At 30.1% G+C, this 22,057-nt stretch overlaps 1 protein-coding gene across 1 annotated transcript in view; it reads left to right on the top strand.

Moving 5' to 3' along the window:
• The window catches only part of LOC123301061, a 35,962-nt gene extending 16,011 nt beyond the window's left edge, over positions 1–19,951 (top strand). Inside the window, exons 2-10 of the mRNA XM_044883788.1 lie at positions 13,481–14,080; positions 14,514–15,203; positions 15,407–16,210; positions 16,279–16,612; positions 16,737–17,272; positions 17,336–17,552; positions 17,805–18,141; positions 18,417–18,692; positions 19,677–19,951. Of these exons, the coding sequence (XP_044739723.1) occupies positions 13,510–14,080; positions 14,514–15,203; positions 15,407–16,210; positions 16,279–16,612; positions 16,737–17,272; positions 17,336–17,552; positions 17,805–18,141; positions 18,417–18,692; positions 19,677–19,799 (3,888 nt within the window). The 5' untranslated portion in view covers positions 13,481–13,509 and the 3' untranslated portion in view covers positions 19,800–19,951. The remainder of the gene's footprint in view (positions 1–13,480; positions 14,081–14,513; positions 15,204–15,406; positions 16,211–16,278; positions 16,613–16,736; positions 17,273–17,335; positions 17,553–17,804; positions 18,142–18,416; positions 18,693–19,676) is intronic.
• The last annotated feature ends 2,106 nt before the right edge of the window (positions 19,952–22,057 follow it).

Raw genomic sequence — 22,057 nt, 5'->3', positions numbered from 1 at the left:
AAGAATAAAAATTGTTCGATATCTGCCTTCGTTTTCGAAACCTTGAAAGCCAAATAATAATAGAAAATTTTCAAATTACAATATTTTGAAAATTACTCCAGATATTGAAAAATTGCATTCTTACTTTTCGTCAATTCTATTGTCAAGTTATATCATAATTCACCACCAAAATTAAAAATATAAATATTTTTTTATCTGTGCCCCCACTACTGTGCTCATACATCCTTAATTGGTCGGGCAGTACGAGTTTTTTTTGTTTTCAATAATTTATTAAGGTTTTATCTTTAATTTAAATAGTTTTTTCTAATTTCCATAAACAAATCATCCATCTATCGTTTTCCCGTAAGGCCAATGTTAAATATGCCTTCTTTTGAAGTCATTTATTTATTTAAATAATCGGGCAAACTCCCATAAATTTTTCAGAATTGATTTAGACTTAGTCCAACTTCATATAAAAAAAAACAAGATATTCTGATGAGAGTGTAAGATATATCACTTGCAGGTTTAAACGGATATGTGAAATGCACCAATCTTCACTTCCGCTTCTTTGCAGGCTAAATCAATAACTAGGAAGAAGTCAATAATCTTTAATTGGCTGAACAGGTTTGCTTAATGAATGAATGTGAGCTTTGCTTAAAGCAAGAAATGTTTCAAAGAGAGGGTATAACGGTGGTTAACTTTTAATACTTGGCAACGCCTGAAGCCTCAGAGAAATGGTGTACTTCTATAATAAGCAAAATCTTTTCTTAAAAGCCGATAATAATTTTAAAAAAACTGGAGTGTATTTGCCATAACTCATGCTTTAATTCTGGCAATTGCAGTTGAATTACTTAGAGAATGTTTTTGTTCACTGGTTGAAAATCGAAAATGCAGGACAAATTTGTTTAACTGATATAATAATTTTATCAGTTTTACGTCTAGCAAAGTTCCTTTACCACTTTATTTAACAATTCTTACATTAGCTAGAGCTACATTGAGATACATAGCGGGTGTTAAGAATTGCATTTATCAAACTTTATTAGTTTTAGAGGATATGATAATTCCACGTAATAAATTTCCTGTAGGTACTTTGGCAAATAATAAGTATAAATATTTGCGGTTAGAAGAAAGTATATTCGAACAGAAGTCACATAATCACCGATAATAATATTTTTAATTTTAGTTTAAAGGAAAAAGATATCATGGACACGTATACTTTAATGCATAAATTAAGTTTTTTTTTTTTATTATTGTGATCTGTATTGCACTCATGCAAACATTCATGTACAAAATACATATATAAAATTCATCACGTAGAACCTGCGTAAGTTAAACGAATGTTCCCTATTGGGTAATTTAAAATAAATTGTAATAAAACTTTCAATTTTACTAATACCAATACACCGTGAGCCCATAACGAAGCCAGATTTCTATGTTCATTTTTGCCTGCCTTTTCGAGGTTTGATTAAGATACTTTGCTAATTAAACAGTCTGTAGTTTTAATAGTGCTAGATTGTCGAATTTATGAAAATTATTCGATTTTCGTCTTTTTCTACGGCTTTTTGTTGTCTACAGTAAAGTTATTAACAAAAAGATAGCTAGCAAGAAATGGCAGAAATTTGCTAATATTCGAAAGTTGAATAGTTTTCTTTTTCAAAAATTCAAAAATCCGGAAATGTAAAAATTGGAAATCAACGCAAACATGTAATTATAAATCAATTTTAACGATGGTCATTTTCGATGTCTGCTTCAGAACAATATCAAATAGATCTTTTTTATTGATGAGAAATTCGTAACTATGTGATTGTCTATTGTTGGTATCTGCATACTGACAAACAATAATGTATAAAATATAATGTCGATATAACCGGATATCCGTATTTAATTATATTTAAAGTTGATATGTAAGAGACTATTTAAGGTATACAAACAGTTCGATTAACGTTACTTTTTGGATGACATCAGATGATTTTTTGATATTAGATTTTTTTTGGACGCTTGAACTTTCTTGATTTTTTATTTTGATTGAATTCATTATTCTTACTTTAGCGATTTTTGAAGGATATGTAACGAATTACAAATTCTCAATTCTGGTAAAATTAAAAAAAATACAAAAACTTACTTATTGGGACCCAAAATACCTATATTCAATTCATTTAAGATCGCTAGCGCTAAGGCAAGTTTAAACTTGTGGTTGAAATTATTTGTACCTCATTTTCAACTTTGATGATGAATTTTGTTATAAATTCATGAATGTAGACGAAAAATAAGAATACAATTTTTCAATATCAGCTATCAATGGTTAAAATGAATGAATCGCTGGTTTAAATTTTGATTATAGTTTATTTTATACAAAATTTGAGTCTCACTGAGTGTAAATGGAATATATAATATTTTGTAGTGCCCGCTATACGTAGATTATGACCTAGTGATTCATTTTTATGGCCAGTACATTTCGTAAAAAATAAATGACTTTAAATTTTATTGTCTAATACAGTTGTAATTTTTTTTATTTAGTTATTACATGGTTTAGTAAGTTAAATAAAACAAATAAACAAGAAAAATAAAAAAAAATAAAGAATTACGATATAATTATAGTTAAATATGATTATTACTATAAATTTTATGACACTTTTTAACACTTTTGATAAATTATATTTATAAAATTATATAATAATAGGTAGGTATAACGTATTTACGTTTTGATACTTACTGTTTTAAAATGGCAAACCACAATAAAATTATATTAAATAAGGTAACAAAATAGAAATTTTTACATTTGAAAGTGTTAAGTTTTATGAATCTTCTAAAATTACAAGAATCCAGATGTAGAAGTTATGTCTTTGATATCAAAATATATTTCCTATGTTTTTGTAATGGTCTTTTTTATGGCGGGAGCGCAGGTCACTATATTAAACGTATATACTCTGTTACTTTCCACATTCTAAGTAAATATCTTATAAAGACAGTCCTGGATATGACCATCTTTTTCCCAAGTTATAAAATATCGAAAGCTGAATAATTAAAGAAAATTTTCAATATTTTAAAACTAAGCCAAATATCGAAAAAAATTTTTCTTACCTTTTATCTTATATCGTCAAGACTTTTGGCCACTTTTAGGTTAGATTTTATTGCATTCTATTTAATTTCAGAATCCCCTTATGGGGAAAGTACGTTTGTCAACATCATCAGCAGTGCGTCATTTTCATTAGAATGTAAATTTTTAGTATTAAGGATTTATTAATTTATATGAATCCTGAAAAATCAAGGGCTTAGAATAACATGGTCATTGATATATATATATATATACCGATTCTAATATATCTCGTTAGCCACATAAAATATATGAAGTAAGGAAGGTTTTTATGGACGTTCTTATGGATAAAACAAAGAGGAAATGTGTACTGTGTTACGGTGAGCTACGGTGTGTTATAATTATGTGTGTGATTGGTATTGAATGTGTATACAACCCTTCTTTGTTTTATACATAAGAACGTCCACGCGAATTTTTGCTATTTCAAATAATATAAATGGCTAACGATATGGTTTACAACCAGTATATTCATAAATAGGTAATTATTTTGATTTTTTCAGTTTTACGCAGTTGGATTTTTAAGTTCAATATTATTATATATTAAAACACAATTTAAAACAATCAAATATTACGTAGAATTAATTAATAACATTTGTGCTATATAAAAAAGTAATTATGTTCGAAATTAAAACGAATTGAAAGAATTTATTTAATGACTGCCATAAGGAAATTCCATTGATGGTCATCGAATATACAAATAAAAACAACTCACGCATCATATAATATTATATGAACAGAAAAAATGTTATTTGAACGCCACACAACCTCCATATATAGGATGTGGGTCTTTTTAAGGTGTTTTTTAAAATGAAATAAAACGTGTAAAAATAATGTTAATTGACGTGATATTGATGTTATTGAAAAGAAAATTTAATAATTTTTTTGATTCAAATAAAAGGTATGGGTGGTTTTAACAGTGTATTATCTTTTATTAATAAATTGGCAGTACATAGTCGGTGTGGTACTGAATTCGTGTGAGTGCGATTATATGTTAGTTCACACGACTAACTTAAAAAAGGTCTTGGTAGCCTTCATAGATTATTCTTCGAACATGTGCTGCAGCTAATGCTGGAACGATCATTATCTCCATACTAGTGCAAAGGACCTCGCATAAATTAGATGTGATTTGCATTTCGGTCAAACTTTTTCAAATTTTGAGAAATGATAGTTTAAGTCATTCTGAATAAAAGTCCCATGGTCACAAGTCATAAAAATGACAGGATTTCAAGTTATCGCTGAATTAAAGTTGGAAAATGTACTCATTTGTATGCAGATAAGATCTAATTTCTGCGAGGTCTTTTCGCACGCGTACGTTAATAATGCTGTTATCCCACTAGTATCATAAATAACGATTGTATATAGAGGCTGTGTGGCATACACACCAAATTTTTTTCCCGATAACATATAATGTGTCCATCTTTTTTGTTCAATCCACACCAATATCGCATTTTTGTAAGTGGAAGTGAAATGACAAATATACATATAGGCTATGTATATGTATGTATGTGTAAAATACATAATAAATATATTAAATTTTTAAAGAGTTGAATAACTACTACCTATACTAGCTAACTAACTAAAAAGCGATACCGTTATTAGGAACCTGCAATGGTAAAAACAAGTGAAGTTTTATCATCATTTTATTATTAAGTATATTGCCTGTCTTGCTGTGTTGCTTACTTCAATGTCCGTTATATCTTTTGCGTCTTTGCCAACAAAACATATACCTGTATTATTATTATATTATGTATATTTTATGGCATAGGTGTATTTTTTTTATGAATACTCATTTTTATAAGCCTTTAATAGTATTTATTTATGGTTACAGAAATTAATACTTTTGATTTCGTAAAATAGACCGTGAGTTACTACAATGAAGCGAATATTCCATTATTCGCTGTGCAGGCTTTTCCAGGGTTAATAAATTTTCGGTTTTTGGATTTTTTTACACTTTTTGAAAGATTTTAAAAATTAATTAAAATTTGTGCGATAAAATAATTGTACTTTCATTATTAAAACGCTACAAAAAAACATTCATTCTGTTAAGATATACGATATAATTGGATTCTCGATGTCATGAAAGAGATCTCAAATTTCTTTATCACCAAATTTATCTATCTATACATATAAAATGCTTAGTCCTGAACTATTGATTGACTGAATCACTGATTGACTGACGGATCATCACACAGCCTAAACCGCTGATCGTAGAGGCCTTAAACTTGTAGGGTGTGTTCTTTGTATGACATAAACATCATAAGAAAAGATTTTCCGAAATTCTACCCCTAAGAGAATGAAAAACCGGTGCAAAGTTTGTATGGGACAACGTGGTTTCTTGGTCCAATCTACTTAAAAAAAATTTCATATAGGTACATTCATTGCTGGAATACGTGTTTCGAACTTTATTGAAATTAATCGCCTAACGGGGTTGAAAAGGGGTAGAAAGTTTGGGGGTGATTTGCATCGAAGATGATATACGTCATTTTGAAGATTTCAAAAACTGAAGAGCCAAAATTTACATCTCAGAGAATTAAGCATATATTATCCTAAAATAAGTTTAACGTAGGTTATATACTCGGTTGAATTGTGATTCACTTACGTGTGGTTCGAAACTGCTTAAGAAAACTATTTTTATTCTAATTTGTAATAAACAATTTTTCAAAGACCTTTAAAAAATTCGGAACAAAAATTTAACTCTTACTTTCATTAAATATTAAGCGCACAGCTATGATGACTGGCTTGAAAGTTTGGCTGTTCCAAGTGGCTGTTCCCTAAAATCCGTTATATTGAAATACTGAAGCGTTCAATTTTAGTAAATTAAAATATTACGTAACACGATTATATTATTTCATAGACTATACCAAAATAAAAAAATAAAAAGATTATAAAAAACTTATTTGCAACAGCTTAATACAATACATTTTTTAATGAATGTATATATTTTTTTTTTGAAATGTTAAAATTGTTGTAAGGAATGTTTTCTTTGAGGGCACTGTTTACACATTTATTTTATTCTACTCTGTCTAAAGGTGTATTTTATAATGTTGACCTAATTCATTTGGAAGGTGTGTAAAAAAAAGAATGCATGCCAATAACTACGAAATACAAAAACATGTGAATTGTTTTAACTTTAAACCTTTATTTCCAGAATTTATTTAATCAAAGATAGTTTTATAAATCCTGGGAAACCTGCTTTCTTAGTTTTCTTTCTATAATTTTTTTCTTATTGACTTGTATTGTCTTTTTTTATTCAGTCTCGCAGAGTATTTTGGAATGGGCGGCTGATCTACTGAGTTATAATTAGGCTTGTATCGACACAGGCATAAGGTCATATAACAAGACCAAATGCTCACGCACACGCATTTGGTCTCTAGAGTGCCTCAGAGGAAAATGAAAATGAAATTCGACGAACTATGAAAAGTGAGGTATCGTTGAATAGGTATTTGAAAATCCTAACTAAAAAGAGTACAAGTGAAATTTACAAAATTTGGAAAACCCTCTCCAAGTTTTCTTTTACGCAACCGTAAACTCCCACTTGAAACATAGCAAAGAACACTCCCCATTTAATTGTCTTTCAAACGATACAAAAAAAAAACCTAAATCGATTCATGCGTTAAGGCGCTACGATGCCACAGGCACGCAGACAGACACACACACATAGCGGTCAAACTTATAACACCCATTAAAATTTACTCCGGCTCAAATTTACCCCAATAATGACTCCCGACTGTTAAAGTTGCTAACTACTGGACTTGTTTTTCTTTTTTAGTTTATATTTAACGCAGTCGGGTTTTTTGAGTTTTTTAAATATTTTTTTTAACCAATCAACTAGTCATTCTTTTTTCTAAGATAATGTGTTGAAATTTTTCTAATTATTTCTTATTACGATAGTTAAGGAAAAAGAAAAAATATGGTCTATCAAAACAACCTTGCCATTTGATTCCACGTCATTAAAATTCGCAATAAAAATATTCCTTCGAACTGCTATTGGTCCACAGTGGACCAAAGATTTTGCTGGCTTTCATGTGCATATTAAAAAAATTTCTGTTCCTTTCCCTTAAGCCACAACAAAGCCCATGTCCGCAGTCATTGATTCATCGCAGAAATTACCTTTTTTGAATTATATGTAGCTCGTGGTTAGCAAGGTCGCTGTTTAAGCATAAAATTTTAGGAAACCCTAAAGCATCTTAACATGTAGGTAAATATATAATTTCAAGTGATCCAATTTAGACATGACATAGCTTTACATCTTTTCATAGCTTGAAGAATGATAAAACAAATCAATGAATAATTAAGAATTATTAAAATCTCTTTATTACATTTAAATTTTTATTTATTTTATTGACAGGAAATCCTTCAAAACATTTTATAATAATTGAGAGGTACGCGTGATTCATTAAAAACAAATCAAGAATAACTATTAAAAAATATAAAAGATCTTTTACTTAACTAAATATTAATTTTTTTTTTTTGTAACTAACGACCTCAATTTTAATAGTTAAAAATTTTTTTTTATTTTTTAAATAATATTTAGTACCAAACTCTTTCTAAGTAAGAAAGTTTTTAGTACATTTACATTTTATGAATTTATCGATCATCGGGACTGTTAAGAGGAAAATCACTAATGTCGTCAAACAGTCATTATGACAGTCATAAACAGGCTTTAATCTTAAAGAATACATTAAGGGCATGCGGAATTACAAGAACATTAAAGAGTGGACTCTTTTTAGCTCCGACTAACAAAGAGGGGTGTAATAAGTTTAACGGATCTGTATATTTGTCTGTGGCAATATAGCTCCTAAAGGGACGGATTGATTTTGATTTTTTGTTTGTTTGAAGGGTTATTTGTTCAATAGTTTTCTTAGCTTTGTTTCAAGGTCAAGTTCGAGTTTAGATTTCCGTTGTCTATGATAATAAAAAAAGACGTCCGGATCTTTAAATGGCTAAGTAGATTTTCTTGAAAAATTATATAGCTAAAAGCACTCTTTATCGAATTACCTTTGAAAGAGTAAGAAACAAAATTGGTGATATCACAAACGAATCAATCAGATTTAATTAATGCCGGGGGATTCTTAAAATTTTTAATAAAGTATTATTTGTTAGACTGGTATTCAACGCCTGCTGAAGTTCAGTTTAAGCCTGTTATTGTAGTTCTATCTTCTATCTTAGGATTAAGCTAAACTTTCTTAATGTAAAAACTAAACTTAACGAAAAAATGATCTGATGATAAATTATAGTACATTTTTTCTTATAAAAAATTACGTTTTCGTAATACGATCCGAGAAATTCCTAAAATTATAAAATATAATTAATAAAACCTTGCCGTTGAATTTCCTGTCAACGGCAAAAAGTTTTGGGCTTAGAATTTCGTAAGGATTACATAGTGTCTGTTTCTGTTTGGATTCAAAATGGTGAATTCAGATTATGGATGCAACAGAATCGAAACTTCCATAGAAACAAAATAACAAACATTTCAAATACAAATAGATCATGTTTAATTATTATTTATTTTATGATTTTTGAAATTTTTGGTCAAAATTATCAATCCAATCTAAAATTAATTTGAGTTTAAGATTATTTGAAGATTTTTTTTTTATAAACGTTGTACAAAAACGAACCATATCATTAAATACGAAATTTAGAATATAGTTGCTAAATATATTTTAATAGTTATTAACAAAAAAAAAAATGAATAGATAGATTAGATACCTTTACCGTGTTAAACGGTACTTTTACTTTACGAAATTAAATTAAAACAAAATATTATTAGTAATTATAATTAACTTTTGTTAATTTTGTTTTATGATTTAATATATAAAATTATGATTCTTAATGGTCATACATACCTATACGTTTCATGCATATATGAGTTTTTATATCCTGTATATATGAAATATATATCAAGGTATATACTAATTTTAATCCCAAGTTTGTAACGCTTAAAAATATTGGTGATACGAACAAAATTTTGGTATAGGTGTTCATAAAATCACCTAATTAGCCCATTTCCGGTTTTTTGCCCATCTGTTCGTCGGCACGATAACTCAAAAACGAAAAAAGATATCAAGCTGAAATTTTTATAGCGTGTTCAGGGCGTAAAAGTGAGGCTAAGTTTGTGAATGAACAAGATAGGTCAATTGGCTCTTTGTTCGGTAAAAACCGATCTTGTAAATACATAAACCACAAGTTTAACTGTTCCTTATAAAAAAAATTAACAACTTTTGTTTGAAATCTTATATTGTAAACATAACTGTTTACTCGTTAGGGCGAAAATTAGAACAAAACTTTGGTGTCCATTTTCTCCAAAACTATTAAAGATAGGGAGTTTAAATTTGCAGGTAGCTTCAACTGGTGGTCTTGTAAAATATTCTCGGATTGGGTTGGTTATTTAAACTCTTCTAATTTATAAAAAATAATGCAAACCCTGACATTTAACACTTTCTATACAAGGTATTTCAACAGTTAACTCAGTCAATTTTACTTTTTAAATACAATTTCCAATACCCCTAAATATTTAACTGTAAAGAGTATATTCTGGTGGCGATATTAATGTTATCTAATATTTGATGAAGTCTTGCTGTAGTTGCTCTAATTTCTACGCGCCGTTTTTGACAGTCTTTTCAGCACATCTTAATCGTCGCGGAAATCGAACCTATAAAACCTTGTATCGGATATTGAAAATAATAATAGTTTTAATTTATTAAGACTTTTGCTTCTCTAGGTCAAAAAAGCAATATAAATTATGCAATTTCAAGTTTTGTTACGGAATCCTTGCAACTTAAAATTAAATTTTTTGTTTGCTTAATGTAAAACTGCAATTTTATTTTAATATACCATAAAAAATACAGTTGCAGAATAAATTAAATTGCTATGTGATTTAAATATTATTATGTGATTTAAAAACATCCGTTAAATATTGAAAAAAATTATGTATTCAAAACATTCATTACTAACTTATTTATTTACCTACAAGATAGTTGGTATAATATATTCATTGGCTTGTATCCATAAATTTTTATGTGACTAGATACTAGATCAAATACGTACCGTATTAATCAGGTTCTGACGGGAGTTGAGTAATAAGATTGGAAATTGCGAGGAACGAGATCCATTGACTGATTTATACACTGCGTAACAAAAGTCAGGAAGCGATCAAATACTTTACAAAAGTCGCAGGAATCCAAAAAATCTAATTAGGGGGCATATAAGTTTGGTCTTGAAATGACAATGGAAGGTTCTATGAAGGTCGACTTCAAAATTTCAAATAGAAACTCCTTTTTTAATATTCATAAAATTGGATTAATTTGGCAAATATATATTTGTATTAATGTTGAATATGCACCTCGTTCGTGCGATTTGATGCGATTAGATTATTTCATCTCAGATACTAGAACGATTGCTCTTGGAAGCCAACATTCGACGCGTATTGCCAAAATACAGCTTGATTTACTGTGAATTGAGTACTCGTGATGATATAATGCCCGAAATCATATTCAAACATTCATGCCATAAAATTATCTGTCGAATAAAGCTATCCGGATTTATAACGGAGAGGACCGTAGACTTTTTTTGTGTTTTCATGTGGGGGGGGGGGCTTACCTAAAAATTTCATTTTTCTACCTTTTTATCCCCCCTTTCATCGTATGGCCACTTTTTCTAAAAAATTGTTGTTAAAACTGATTTTATTCCAAGTTTGTAACGCTTAGAAATATAATAAAATTAACTTAATTAGTACATTTCCGTTTGTCTGTTCGTTAACACGATAACACGTAGAGCATAAATTAAGTTCCCTTTTTCTCAAAAACTATAAAAGATGGTGAATTGAAAATTTGTAGATAGCTTCATTGATTCTAATTTAATAATTCATTGATTCTAATTTTACTTTTTAAGACAAGTGGGTTCTTTGAACCATTTTTGTGAAACTTTTGAAGGGCAACTACCCTTACCTCCACCTTTGGCGATACCGATGCGCAGTATTATGATGATATTGATGCGCTTATATTTTATCACTTGATCAACTTGAAATATGTGATTACAAAAGATAAATATCAATGATATAAATTAGAAATTGTGACATTTTTTACTAATGTAATTAGGTATTAGAATAATTAATAAAACTGCATTTTCAATTAAAAATAAATTAATCACCATATTATAGATTATTATCGTAAAACTGTATATTTGTTTAAAGTAAAAAATTTAAATGAAACTTTCATATTAAAAAAATCATAGATTGGAACGAAAAGACATATGGACTTTTCTTATATTATGATATAAACTTTCTGATAGAAAGTAGTTGTTTTTAGGCCGAAAATGAAATTATTAGGCATTAATTTAAGAATAATATTTATTGAAAAGTCTAAGTAACGTTCTGCCAGGAAAATTTATCTTAGTGTTAAGTTACTCTGGGTGCGAAACTGTCTAAAAGATATCGTTTTTAAATATATTGAAAAATATTTGGTATGATGACATGAAAACTTGAGAAAACAAATTTTACAATGATTTATCAAACACTAAAGTACCTAATTTAATTAATTAGAAAGTCATTGTTCTTCCTTCTAAAAGTCGAGCATATCTTACATTATTGATGCAGTTTTGTCGTTATAGCATATAATAGTAATGAAGACGATAACAATATTACACAAAAATAGCAATGGAAGGGATAAGATAAATTAGATATAGAAAAAAATAAAATGACATTAACAATTTAATTTTGTATTTGTTCGTATTGAGTGACGTTAAACAATGAAGACTTATTATATGCAGTAAACCACATCGGTATTTGTGCAATTATGAATCACTTTCAAAAATCACAATTTAATTTATTTTATAAGAAGAAAAGGCAAAGAATTTCTTTTATATTCAATTTATACAGGATGTCTTCCTGTATTTGTAAATAAAATTTCATGTTATTTTCATATTTATATAAATTCACCTATGACTAACGTGGTCTGAGGTGAATTTTTATAACAAAAATTACTGGTAAAATCATCTAAAACTAAATCAATATACATTCCAAATCCGCCACATGATGGTGGATCATTTGATCTATTATAATTTTACTCACAAAATAGGGATCATTTTAACGTATATGAAGGGGATCATTTTACTCATAACGACATATCGTCAAATTTATTTTACGCCTATCAAAATGTGTTGTAATATTATTAAATGTAAACAGAAGCCTAGAGTAAAACAACCAGCCGACGAAAACTTAAGCAGTTATTAACATTTTTGCTACGAAACAGAACGATTTTCTTCGGTCTTTGTTGAACGATTTATTTGATCATGTGGAAGTCATCTATTGATAAATATACTAGATGGCTTTAATGGTTCACTTAAAACAACGGGAGGGATCATTTTAACCTGAAGGATCATTATAGAGGACTTTCCACACATGTATTTTTATAAATAATTTTAAATGACTATAAAATTAAAGAATTGAGAAATATCGATTTCTATTGTCTGTTTAGTCCCATGTAAATTCTTGCTTTTTGTACCTTTTAAACTTAAGAATCAACCCTTTTTATTACCCTTTTTTTCTCTACTAATATCATTGACGATTGGACGTCCTTAACTGGTTTACTTTTTTAAGAAAACAATAATTATAAAAATACATTCTAGATTAGAAATACCTGTATTGATGAAAATAACAATATAAAAAACAAAATCTAATATCTAATCAATAAATTTCTTTAAAATTTCATGAAAAAATCAAATTATATAACAAAAGAAAACTAACGGTTTTTAAAAACGTACGTGGGTTCTTTACCATTAAACATTAATTACAAACGTATACCTATGTATAATATATAAAAACCATAATAAGCATATATTTATTTACATTTTTTTTTCAACTTTAAAATTGAGAGAATTTCTTATAAAAAAATTGTTTTGAAAAAAAAAAATTAAATTAGAAAAATCGGTCAAGCAATAAATAAACTTGTTCCATAAGGGTGTTGCAGTACCATGTTGAATAAACTTTTCCACAAAATCATTAGATTTTAGACAACCTATACCTGAATTTTTTACCTACCTGAAAATTTAAGATTTTTTACTTCCATCTTTTCTAAAATACTCAATAAATTATGATTATTTTACACTTTAAAACTGTGTATATATTTTAGTTGTCTAAAAGAATTCCTTTGAGTGTTATGGAAGGGGGATAAACGAGATCAAGAATGGTAAAGGCTATAAAGCGGTGGTTTTTACTTTTAAGCCCATTAAAGCTTGTGGGTATCAAGCTGGTATATTATATTTCACATTTCACTGTACCATCTATGAGCATCATTTTGAACCATAAATTAAAGATTTCTGTTAATCAGAAATTTAAGCTAAATTTTAAAATATTTCAATTTTTTTTTTTATATTTAATATCCTATTAATATTCAACATTTTTGATTCCAGGTGTAAATGATCTCTATTCCAATTCACATATGTCACCAAAATCAGACCATCATTTGAATGATATTGAACAAAATATAATAAAATCTTCGTCACAACCAATAGAAAATATAGTATTTGAATCTACACCAACGGTAGTCTTCGATAATGAAGCTCCATTAGATACATCTGAAACGACAATTATAACTCCAACAGAATCCTTAAATGAAGAACTGTTATTGAGTTCATCGAATAGTAATGAACATATAATTGTTGTACGTTCAGCCTCACCGATATTATCAGGCGATGAAGAAATCTTATTAAAAGATACAATTAAAAATAATTTAAACGATCAAATCGGAGCGAATCGTAATGATGAATTGAATAATATTGAAAAATATTTACATTTGAGTCCAACGCAATCATATAAAACTTTATTATCGACGAATTCGGGGGAAGTATTGAGGGCTCCACATGGCAAAGCACTGTCACTGCTGGAGCCCAATACCTCAAACACCCAGAAGAGTGTTACGGAAGTAGTAATGGTAACGACGCCGAAGGATACTGTTACGGAAACGTCTAGAGCTCGACAATCAAATCCAGATATTCAGGATATAATTACTGGTAAGGAATCAATATTTTATGTCACTCACATACAACAGGTGTGATGGAGTTGGATACATCCTAGATCAGATATTTGGAAGATCCGGGTACGAATCCCGACTTCTGTGTAATTTTTTTGTTTTTTTCTATTTCTCGTTTCTTTCTAATGTTTTTTTTCGAATTACGAGATAGTTCCTCTAAAATATAATGCACTGCAGTGGCCATCTTTTATGGAAGAAGAATTTCTTGTTTTTCATAAAAACCTTTGATTTCAATTTGAACGATAAAAATCTAACGACTTTCTATTACTGTGTAAGTGGGAATGATTTCCCACATATACAATGAAAATAATCATCAAATTTGTATTTCTTCCACCTTTTCTAAATCGGACACCTGTAGGTAGCTAAAAGATACAAATTTACAATGGTATTAATTTTTATTTTTCGTTCTAAAGGAATTGTAAAACTTCTAAATGGAAATGTGAATGTACAAGCAAATACAGCACCGCCAGTTAATCGGCCTCATCGACCACTATCAACAAGAATTAACAATCGAGGTCCACCACGGATTTCTGATTTACCACCATTACCTACCGACTTCGAAAATCCCCCAGATCCTTCAACTCCCAGTTCCAATGTTCTTCCACCACCTCCAACTGGTCAAATGACAGTTCCATCATCGTCTCCAAATACTTTACCATCAACAAAAATTCCCCCACCATATCCATTTGATCTACCCCATCCAAATACTCCACCATTACGACCGTTTTTGAATGGTGTACCTGTACCAGAGCAAATTGTTCCATTAGGAGGAGGACATAGACCAAACGGTAATGGAAGGCCTCATGGGAATCGTCCACCTTGGCATCGACGACCAAGACCACCGCAAAGATTACCACCAAATATTCCACCGTATAAACCAATGCCACCAATGGATTTAGGTGATGAAATTAGTTTAACGTCTGTTGAGCCTGCTAATATTGAAAATATCATGTCGGGTGGAGAACATAGTCAACATATTCCAATTACTGATAATCAAGAACCTATGATAAACTCAAATATTGGGCAAACAGAAGCTACTTACCATGATTTGGGCGATCAGTTGACATTCCATGATTTTAATTTGGATTCAAATGATACCGGAGGTAAAATATTGTTTAGTTTCTTATTTCCAAATTCTAACCGGGTCCCAAAATTAACGCAAAATTTGAATGCCATTCATTTTTATCGGATATGATTAAAAACCTGTAGTTTCTATCCAAATTATTTCTTGCGTTAATTTTGGGACACCCATTATATTAATCCCTCATAATCAAGTAATTTTTGCATTAATCAAATTTTTCAACAGTTTTAATTACAGAAATTAACTTAGAATCAACATCCGCAAATCCTATAGACCTTACAAGCGATAAAAATGAATATATGAAAGAACCATACTCAGAAAAGAAACCCACCATAAAAGATAAGGATAAGCCATCATTAAATAAGACAGAAAAAATTGTCGAAAGAGAAGAAGAAGTTTTAACATTAGATTCTAACTCAACACAAATTCCTACACTTTTCGAAGAGACCGCTGACAGTATAAACATTCAGCCAACAGTAACATCAACTGAAATTCGTATATCGACAATGGATATTACGACAAGTTCAATAATTAACGAGAATTTGGAACTTATACCAGAAATTGAGGGTATTGGTGAAGCAATACCAATTTTAGAAACATCAATGAAAGAAATTGAATCAATGGTATCGAAAATTGATGCGACTGCTTCAACGAATAGTACCAGTAGCAGCATACATCAACAACCTACACCAACCGAAGGTTTACCATCGTTTACATCGACTCAAGTTCTAACGGATCCAAGCACGAGATCAACAGAAATTATTTCTACAACCAGTGAAGTGAATATTATTAACAATCAACCGACAGTGACGCAAAGCAATAGTGGATTTCCATATTATCCGTACCGACCTCGTCCAGGAATTGTTCTTGATGATACTGACTTCAAACCCGGTGGCCATAGACGCCCTCCAATTTTAACTCGGCCACCGTTAAGTGGTGTAGGGGAAATTTTCGACATAACTGTTTCGGCTATCCAAGGACCAGGTGGAGCACCACAAAGTGGACAAGGCAAACCTTATGTTATTCCTGGTAATTATACTATAAATAATTTGTTAATCGGGGAAAAAAATTATTAATTAATTAAATTTAATTTTCAGTTGATATTGATGGAGTACATATCATGCCCACAAATGCAGATGTCATCACATCTCCATCGGGCTCGGAAGGATTTGTCTCTATAGATGGAAAACGAACATATTTAAATCTATTTGGCGATGAATCCACCTCAGTTCCAACTACTTCAAGAATCGATACACATATCAAACCAACAAAAACTTCTCCTGATAGTACCGTACAAATTACTGGCACTGGTTACGCAATTCCACAAGCAGATATTGTTCAGCCAGGAGCTCCAAATCGACCTGGTTTACCATCCAAAGCGGTACCTACTCGACGACCAGTTTTCAGTAAACGACCTTTGCCACCCGTTAGGTAAATTGTTAATTTTACACTAATTTATTTCAACTAACAACCAAGGCATGGATTTTGTAATACCTCGCCTGCCAAGTTGCGAATAAATTCAACTAGTTAATCGATCAAATTCTCTTTTTTCTAGAATTGATACTTGCATTGTTGGAGATGATTCAACTTGTGATGCAGGCCAACAAGAAATGTGTCGAACAGAAATGGGTGTCTCGTCATGTCATTGTCGACCTGGATATTCTCGACGAAAGCATCGTGAACCTTGTAGACGTGTTGTTGCGATATTAGTCTCATTACGTGTTGACAAAATGTATGAACGTAGAATTGTTTGGGATTCTAAATTAGCGAATAAAGATACAGACGAATATCGACAATTAGCGTATGAAGCTACTCGAGCAATCGATTCAGCAATGTCTATGACACCATTTAGTGATGACTTCCTCGAAGCTAAAGTGAATAATGTATTTAAAGGAGATCCTGCTGCTGGAACTGCTGGAGTATTTGTTAATATTACAATGCACTTGGAAGAAGATAGTGAAACAGTAAGACCCCAAGTGAAAGCGGATATTCATAGGCATTTATTAGGTGTCATACAAAGGCGAAGTAATAATATTGGAAGTAGTGCACTATGGGTTGATGGTCCAGCAGGAGCAGTTTCCGCTCTACATGGTAAATAAATAAATTTATAGTTTTAATTCGTATTTTACATTTTTAATTTTTATTTATTTATAGATTTGGATGAATGTTCAAGTCCTGATTTGAATGATTGTCATGCTGAAGCAACCTGCACAAATATCTTTGGTAGTTTTAAGTGTCAATGTAAGAATGGATTCCGAGATCCTTGGGCTGATAATCGTGCCAGAGCTGGAAGAAAATGTGAAACTTGTCCTACATCTTATTGTAATAATCGGGGACAATGTAAATATGACAAAGGGCAACAAGTCTGTGTGTAAGTCTCTAAAAATTTTAATTAAAATACCTCGCGGTTTAGAGTTACAAAAAGGCCTATGATAAAAGAACAAGGGTACGGCCACTGGGAGGCTACACTGTAGTACGAGCCTACGCTCCTACAGTTAGTTTAAAAAAAGAAAATCGACCTAACTACCTTTTACAGGCAGTTTCTACGGACTCGTACAAATGCTTACGTTAAATAATCGTTAGTTTTAGGCAAATACTTTAATAACACAAATTTTTATTACAGCTGTCAAGGAAACTATTATGGCTCCCAATGTGAAGTTGATGGTGAAGTTGTAACCGTAGCGGTTGGAGCAAGTGTTGCAGCGATTATTATAATAGGATTGACTTTAGTATGTTTGGTAATGTGGAGTAGAAAATGGAACAGAGAACAAAAAGCTGCTGCAGCGGCTGTGGGTGGTTTAGGCGGATTAGGAAGTCCAGTGTTTGGTTATATGGCGGCTGGTACTGGTGGTACTGTAAAAACACCCGCAGTTGGACCCCCGCCATACCAGTTGACATTAGAAGATAGAATGCGATGGGCACATTTAGCAGATGTCATGGCTCAAGCAAATCATTATGCCGTAAGTATTTTTAAGGAAATACGAGTACAATATCCCAGTTAAACTTTGTAGTTTTTTATTTCTATCAAACCGTTCGATTTTCAAAATTTCCGGGGAAAAATGTTATCTCTTATCTCTCTATCATTTATGAACTTTAGTTGAGTTTGAGAAGATCCTGCATATTAAAATTAAGTAACTATAAGAAGACCCATGTTCGAATCGTGATCGAGCATCCGAATTATCCGATTATCGTACAATATATCGTTTATTTTAATAACAATTTTTATTGTTAGCAGCCTGAACCAGGAGCTATAACACGCCCTTCATCTGCTGTATTTGGTGGTTATCCAACATTATCGTTACATGGTACAATAGCACCTCCTGTACCATTACCACGATTAGGATTACATATGGCCTCACAACAGCAACGAGCAGCTAGCATACATGGCGCAAATCTACGAAGTAATCAACAATCGGCGGATAATACAAGTTCGAGTGAAGAAGAGGATCGTACAGATTTATTAGGAAGAAATTTCCATGTGCCAAGGCCGAAAAGTAGAAGTAGTGTAGCTGTAAGAAATTGGCATTAAATTATAAAAATTATAGAATACCGTCTTAAGGGGCTGAATATTAAAAAATATGAAAACGAAGTAACCAAAAGCTACTTTTCTTCATTTTTACAAAAATTAAGGCCAGTAAAATTGCAATATAGGACCTATTCATTAGATAACGTTTCCGAAACTCAACTAAAAATTTGAAGAACGAAAAATGTCATTAAAATATGGTATTAGAAGAGAATATACAATTGAGTTCTAAATATAGTTTAGATTTTCGTAGTTTATTTAGATTTTCATTCCATCCTCTTTGTCCAAAAAGTGTTGTAATTACGACTGCCATGGGTTAAAACCTCTTTGCTATTACCAACTGACCTGATTTCAAGATTTGTTTTTATAATTTTATGTGTTTGTTCAAGAATTTGCGTGCCTATTTGCGTACGTAGTTTATGAATAGCGTCAAAGAAAATTTTGAAAAAGGTTATACAAAAATATGTTTATAGCCCTTAGAAAAATATCTAATTATCTGAAAATTGCTAATAGACTACCTCACAGGTAAACGAGTAACTTTTTAAATTTTATCAACAAAAATTTCTTGGTTTCACCCAGTCTGCTATTGAAGAATTGGCAAACAATATGAAATGCACTCTTTTCCAAACCGTATATAGTTGTATTGGTAGACTTTTTCGTTTGAAAAAAAGCTTCTAATTTTTTCTTTATGAAAAACCAAAACAGTTTTGACTGTCAAAATTATTTCATTAGGTAATGTAAGAGTAAGGAGGACACATCTATAACTTTCACATTCATTTTCAGGAAACCCAAACGCCAGAAAAATTTCTCCTTTGAGATATCAATTTGTTAAGTAAAATTGTATCATCTATTAAAATGTGGTGAAAGACTAAAATTTATTGCAATATAACCTTAAGACGGTTAAACTGTAATATTTTATATAAAATTAAAAAAATAAAACGTGTAAATATAAAAATGTAATTTTTCTTGTAGAATCAAAGTGGAATATATTATGATGTGGATTATGATCAAGGGGAAATTTATAAACATGCAAATGGTGGAGGGATACCGATGAGCACGTACACACCAGGACGGCCACCATATTTTAGAAACTGAAAAACAAAAAATTATTATTATTTATTTAACTAATTATCATGAAGTTTGCGTTGATAAAATATCGATAGTTGTCTTAGAAAACGATTTCTAGAATGTAATTTGGGATTTATTTTGACGTTCATTCAGTTTAGAATTTAAAAATTTAAAATAAAATAAGAGTAGACATTTAAAATAATTTTCAAATCTAATTTCCAAAATTTAAAATTTTGATGTTTTATAATTTTAAATATTTAAGGCCCTATCGATTTTTTGTCAACAGTTCATCATTAATTATTCAATAAACAATTTTATACGAAAATTTTTTTTATTGAAAAGTTTAAATATTGTATATATAAAAAATCATTAAACTAATCGAAATTATTCAAAACATATATTTTCCGAAATCATGAAAACTTTCATAACTTTTGATAAACAAAAAATTTTCATGATTTTGAGAAAATTTTGATTATAAATCTATATAAACATGAAAATCTATTTTTGAAAAAATGTTCATTTTTGTTGTGTAAAAAAACAAATTAACATTGTAAGTTTTTCTTCAAAAAGACCTTTAAAAAAATCATTTTTATAAAAAATAAAACAAAATTTAAAAAAAAAAAAATGAAAATAAATTGTAAAAATGTTAAAAGTAAAAAAATTAAATAAAATTTAAAAAATCATCTGATAGTTTTTTTGAAGGAATGTTTTTCGACCTAACTATTTTTATCCGACTGAGCAACGCAAAGGAATGGTATGTGTTTCTATGCCTGTTCCTAGATGGCACACTAGACACCAAACGCGTGGGCTGGTTTTGAAGATTCTTATGTCAATGTCAATCTATTTTTCTAAACTTTTCGAGTGCTACTGGAGACATGGCAGTAATGAAAATTCAATATGGTGACCACCAGATGCCATATTGTGGAAAACGAATGTATGTATTTTCCTATATGGCACACCATAGACCAAACGCGTTGGCCGATTTTGATGATTCTGATGTCAATCAATTTGCCTTAACCTTACAAGTGCTACTGAAAATATGGCAATAATGAAAATTCAATATGGCAACCACCAGACGTCATATTATGAAAAAAAATTTAATTAATGCAACAAGGCTTATTTTCTTAAGATTAATTTGGAAAACTAATATTCATTAGTTAAAAGCATGACAAATAAATAAATAAAATTATAACAAGCAGCACTCAAGTTTTTCAATAAAATCTAATTGAAGTGATGAAATGAATGACAGATGTGTTTGGAAAATAAGTATTTCTTCTAAAAGTGACTTTTTTCAAAATCCTTAAGCATCAATATTTCAAAAACTATGATATACATATTATCGAAAAATTGTACTCTTAATTTTCGTCTAATTTTCCCAAGTGCTAACAGAATTCACCATCAAAATATGAAACGTAAATCTCCAATATTTTCATACACTCATGTTATTGGTAACGTCCTTCCTTAATGCATTTAGCTGAGTTGCGCTTCCACCAAAATGAAGATACCAATAATCACAATGAGAAACAAGCTGTAGGTAAGTCAAAAATATTTGCATACTTTTTGGTAACGTTCTTAAGTTGTTAAATTATTTTTCAATTTTTGGAGGTATAATTTAATGATTTATAAAATGTTGATTAATATTTTTATACCATGCATATATGTAATATGCAAGGTATACTAAGTTTAGTCCCAAGTTTGTAACGCTTAAAAATATTGATGCTATGAACAAAATTTTGGTATAGGTGTTCATAAAATCACCTAATTAGTCCATTTTCGGTTGTCTGTCCGCCTGTCTGATAGTCGATAACTCAAAACGAAAAAAGATATCAAGCTAAAATTCTAAAAAGTTTGGTCCAGTTCGTAAATGAGCACCATAAGTCAATTGGGCCTGGAATTATGGGTCCGTAGGACCCATCTTGTAAACCGTTAGAGATAGAACAAAAGTTAAATATAAAAAATCTTCCTTATCAAAAAATAAACAACTTTGGTTGAAACATTTTTTCGTAAACATCACTGTTTACCCGTGAGGGCGTAAATTAGGCGTAAATTGTATAGTATGTATTATATTGGGATATCAGTTACGTATGTGTGAAATGTATGTATGTGTAATGTGATAGAGTAATCAACACTGTCTGTGCATGGTATTTCAACAATTAACTCAGTCAATTGTTTGTTTTCACTTGTTTTAAACTGAATTATAAATTGTTGAATAGTGTTAAAATAATCAAAAATAACTAGTTATGTAATTAATTGGAAATACTCTTCTGATAATTAAAAGCTGATCT

The sequence above is a fragment of the Chrysoperla carnea genome, chromosome 5 (assembly GCF_905475395.1).
Source record: "Chrysoperla carnea chromosome 5, inChrCarn1.1, whole genome shotgun sequence".
NCBI lineage: Eukaryota > Metazoa > Arthropoda > Insecta > Neuroptera > Chrysopidae > Chrysoperla > Chrysoperla carnea.
Note: the sequence above shows the minus strand (reverse complement) of the source record. Positions and strands in the feature narration are given on the sequence as shown.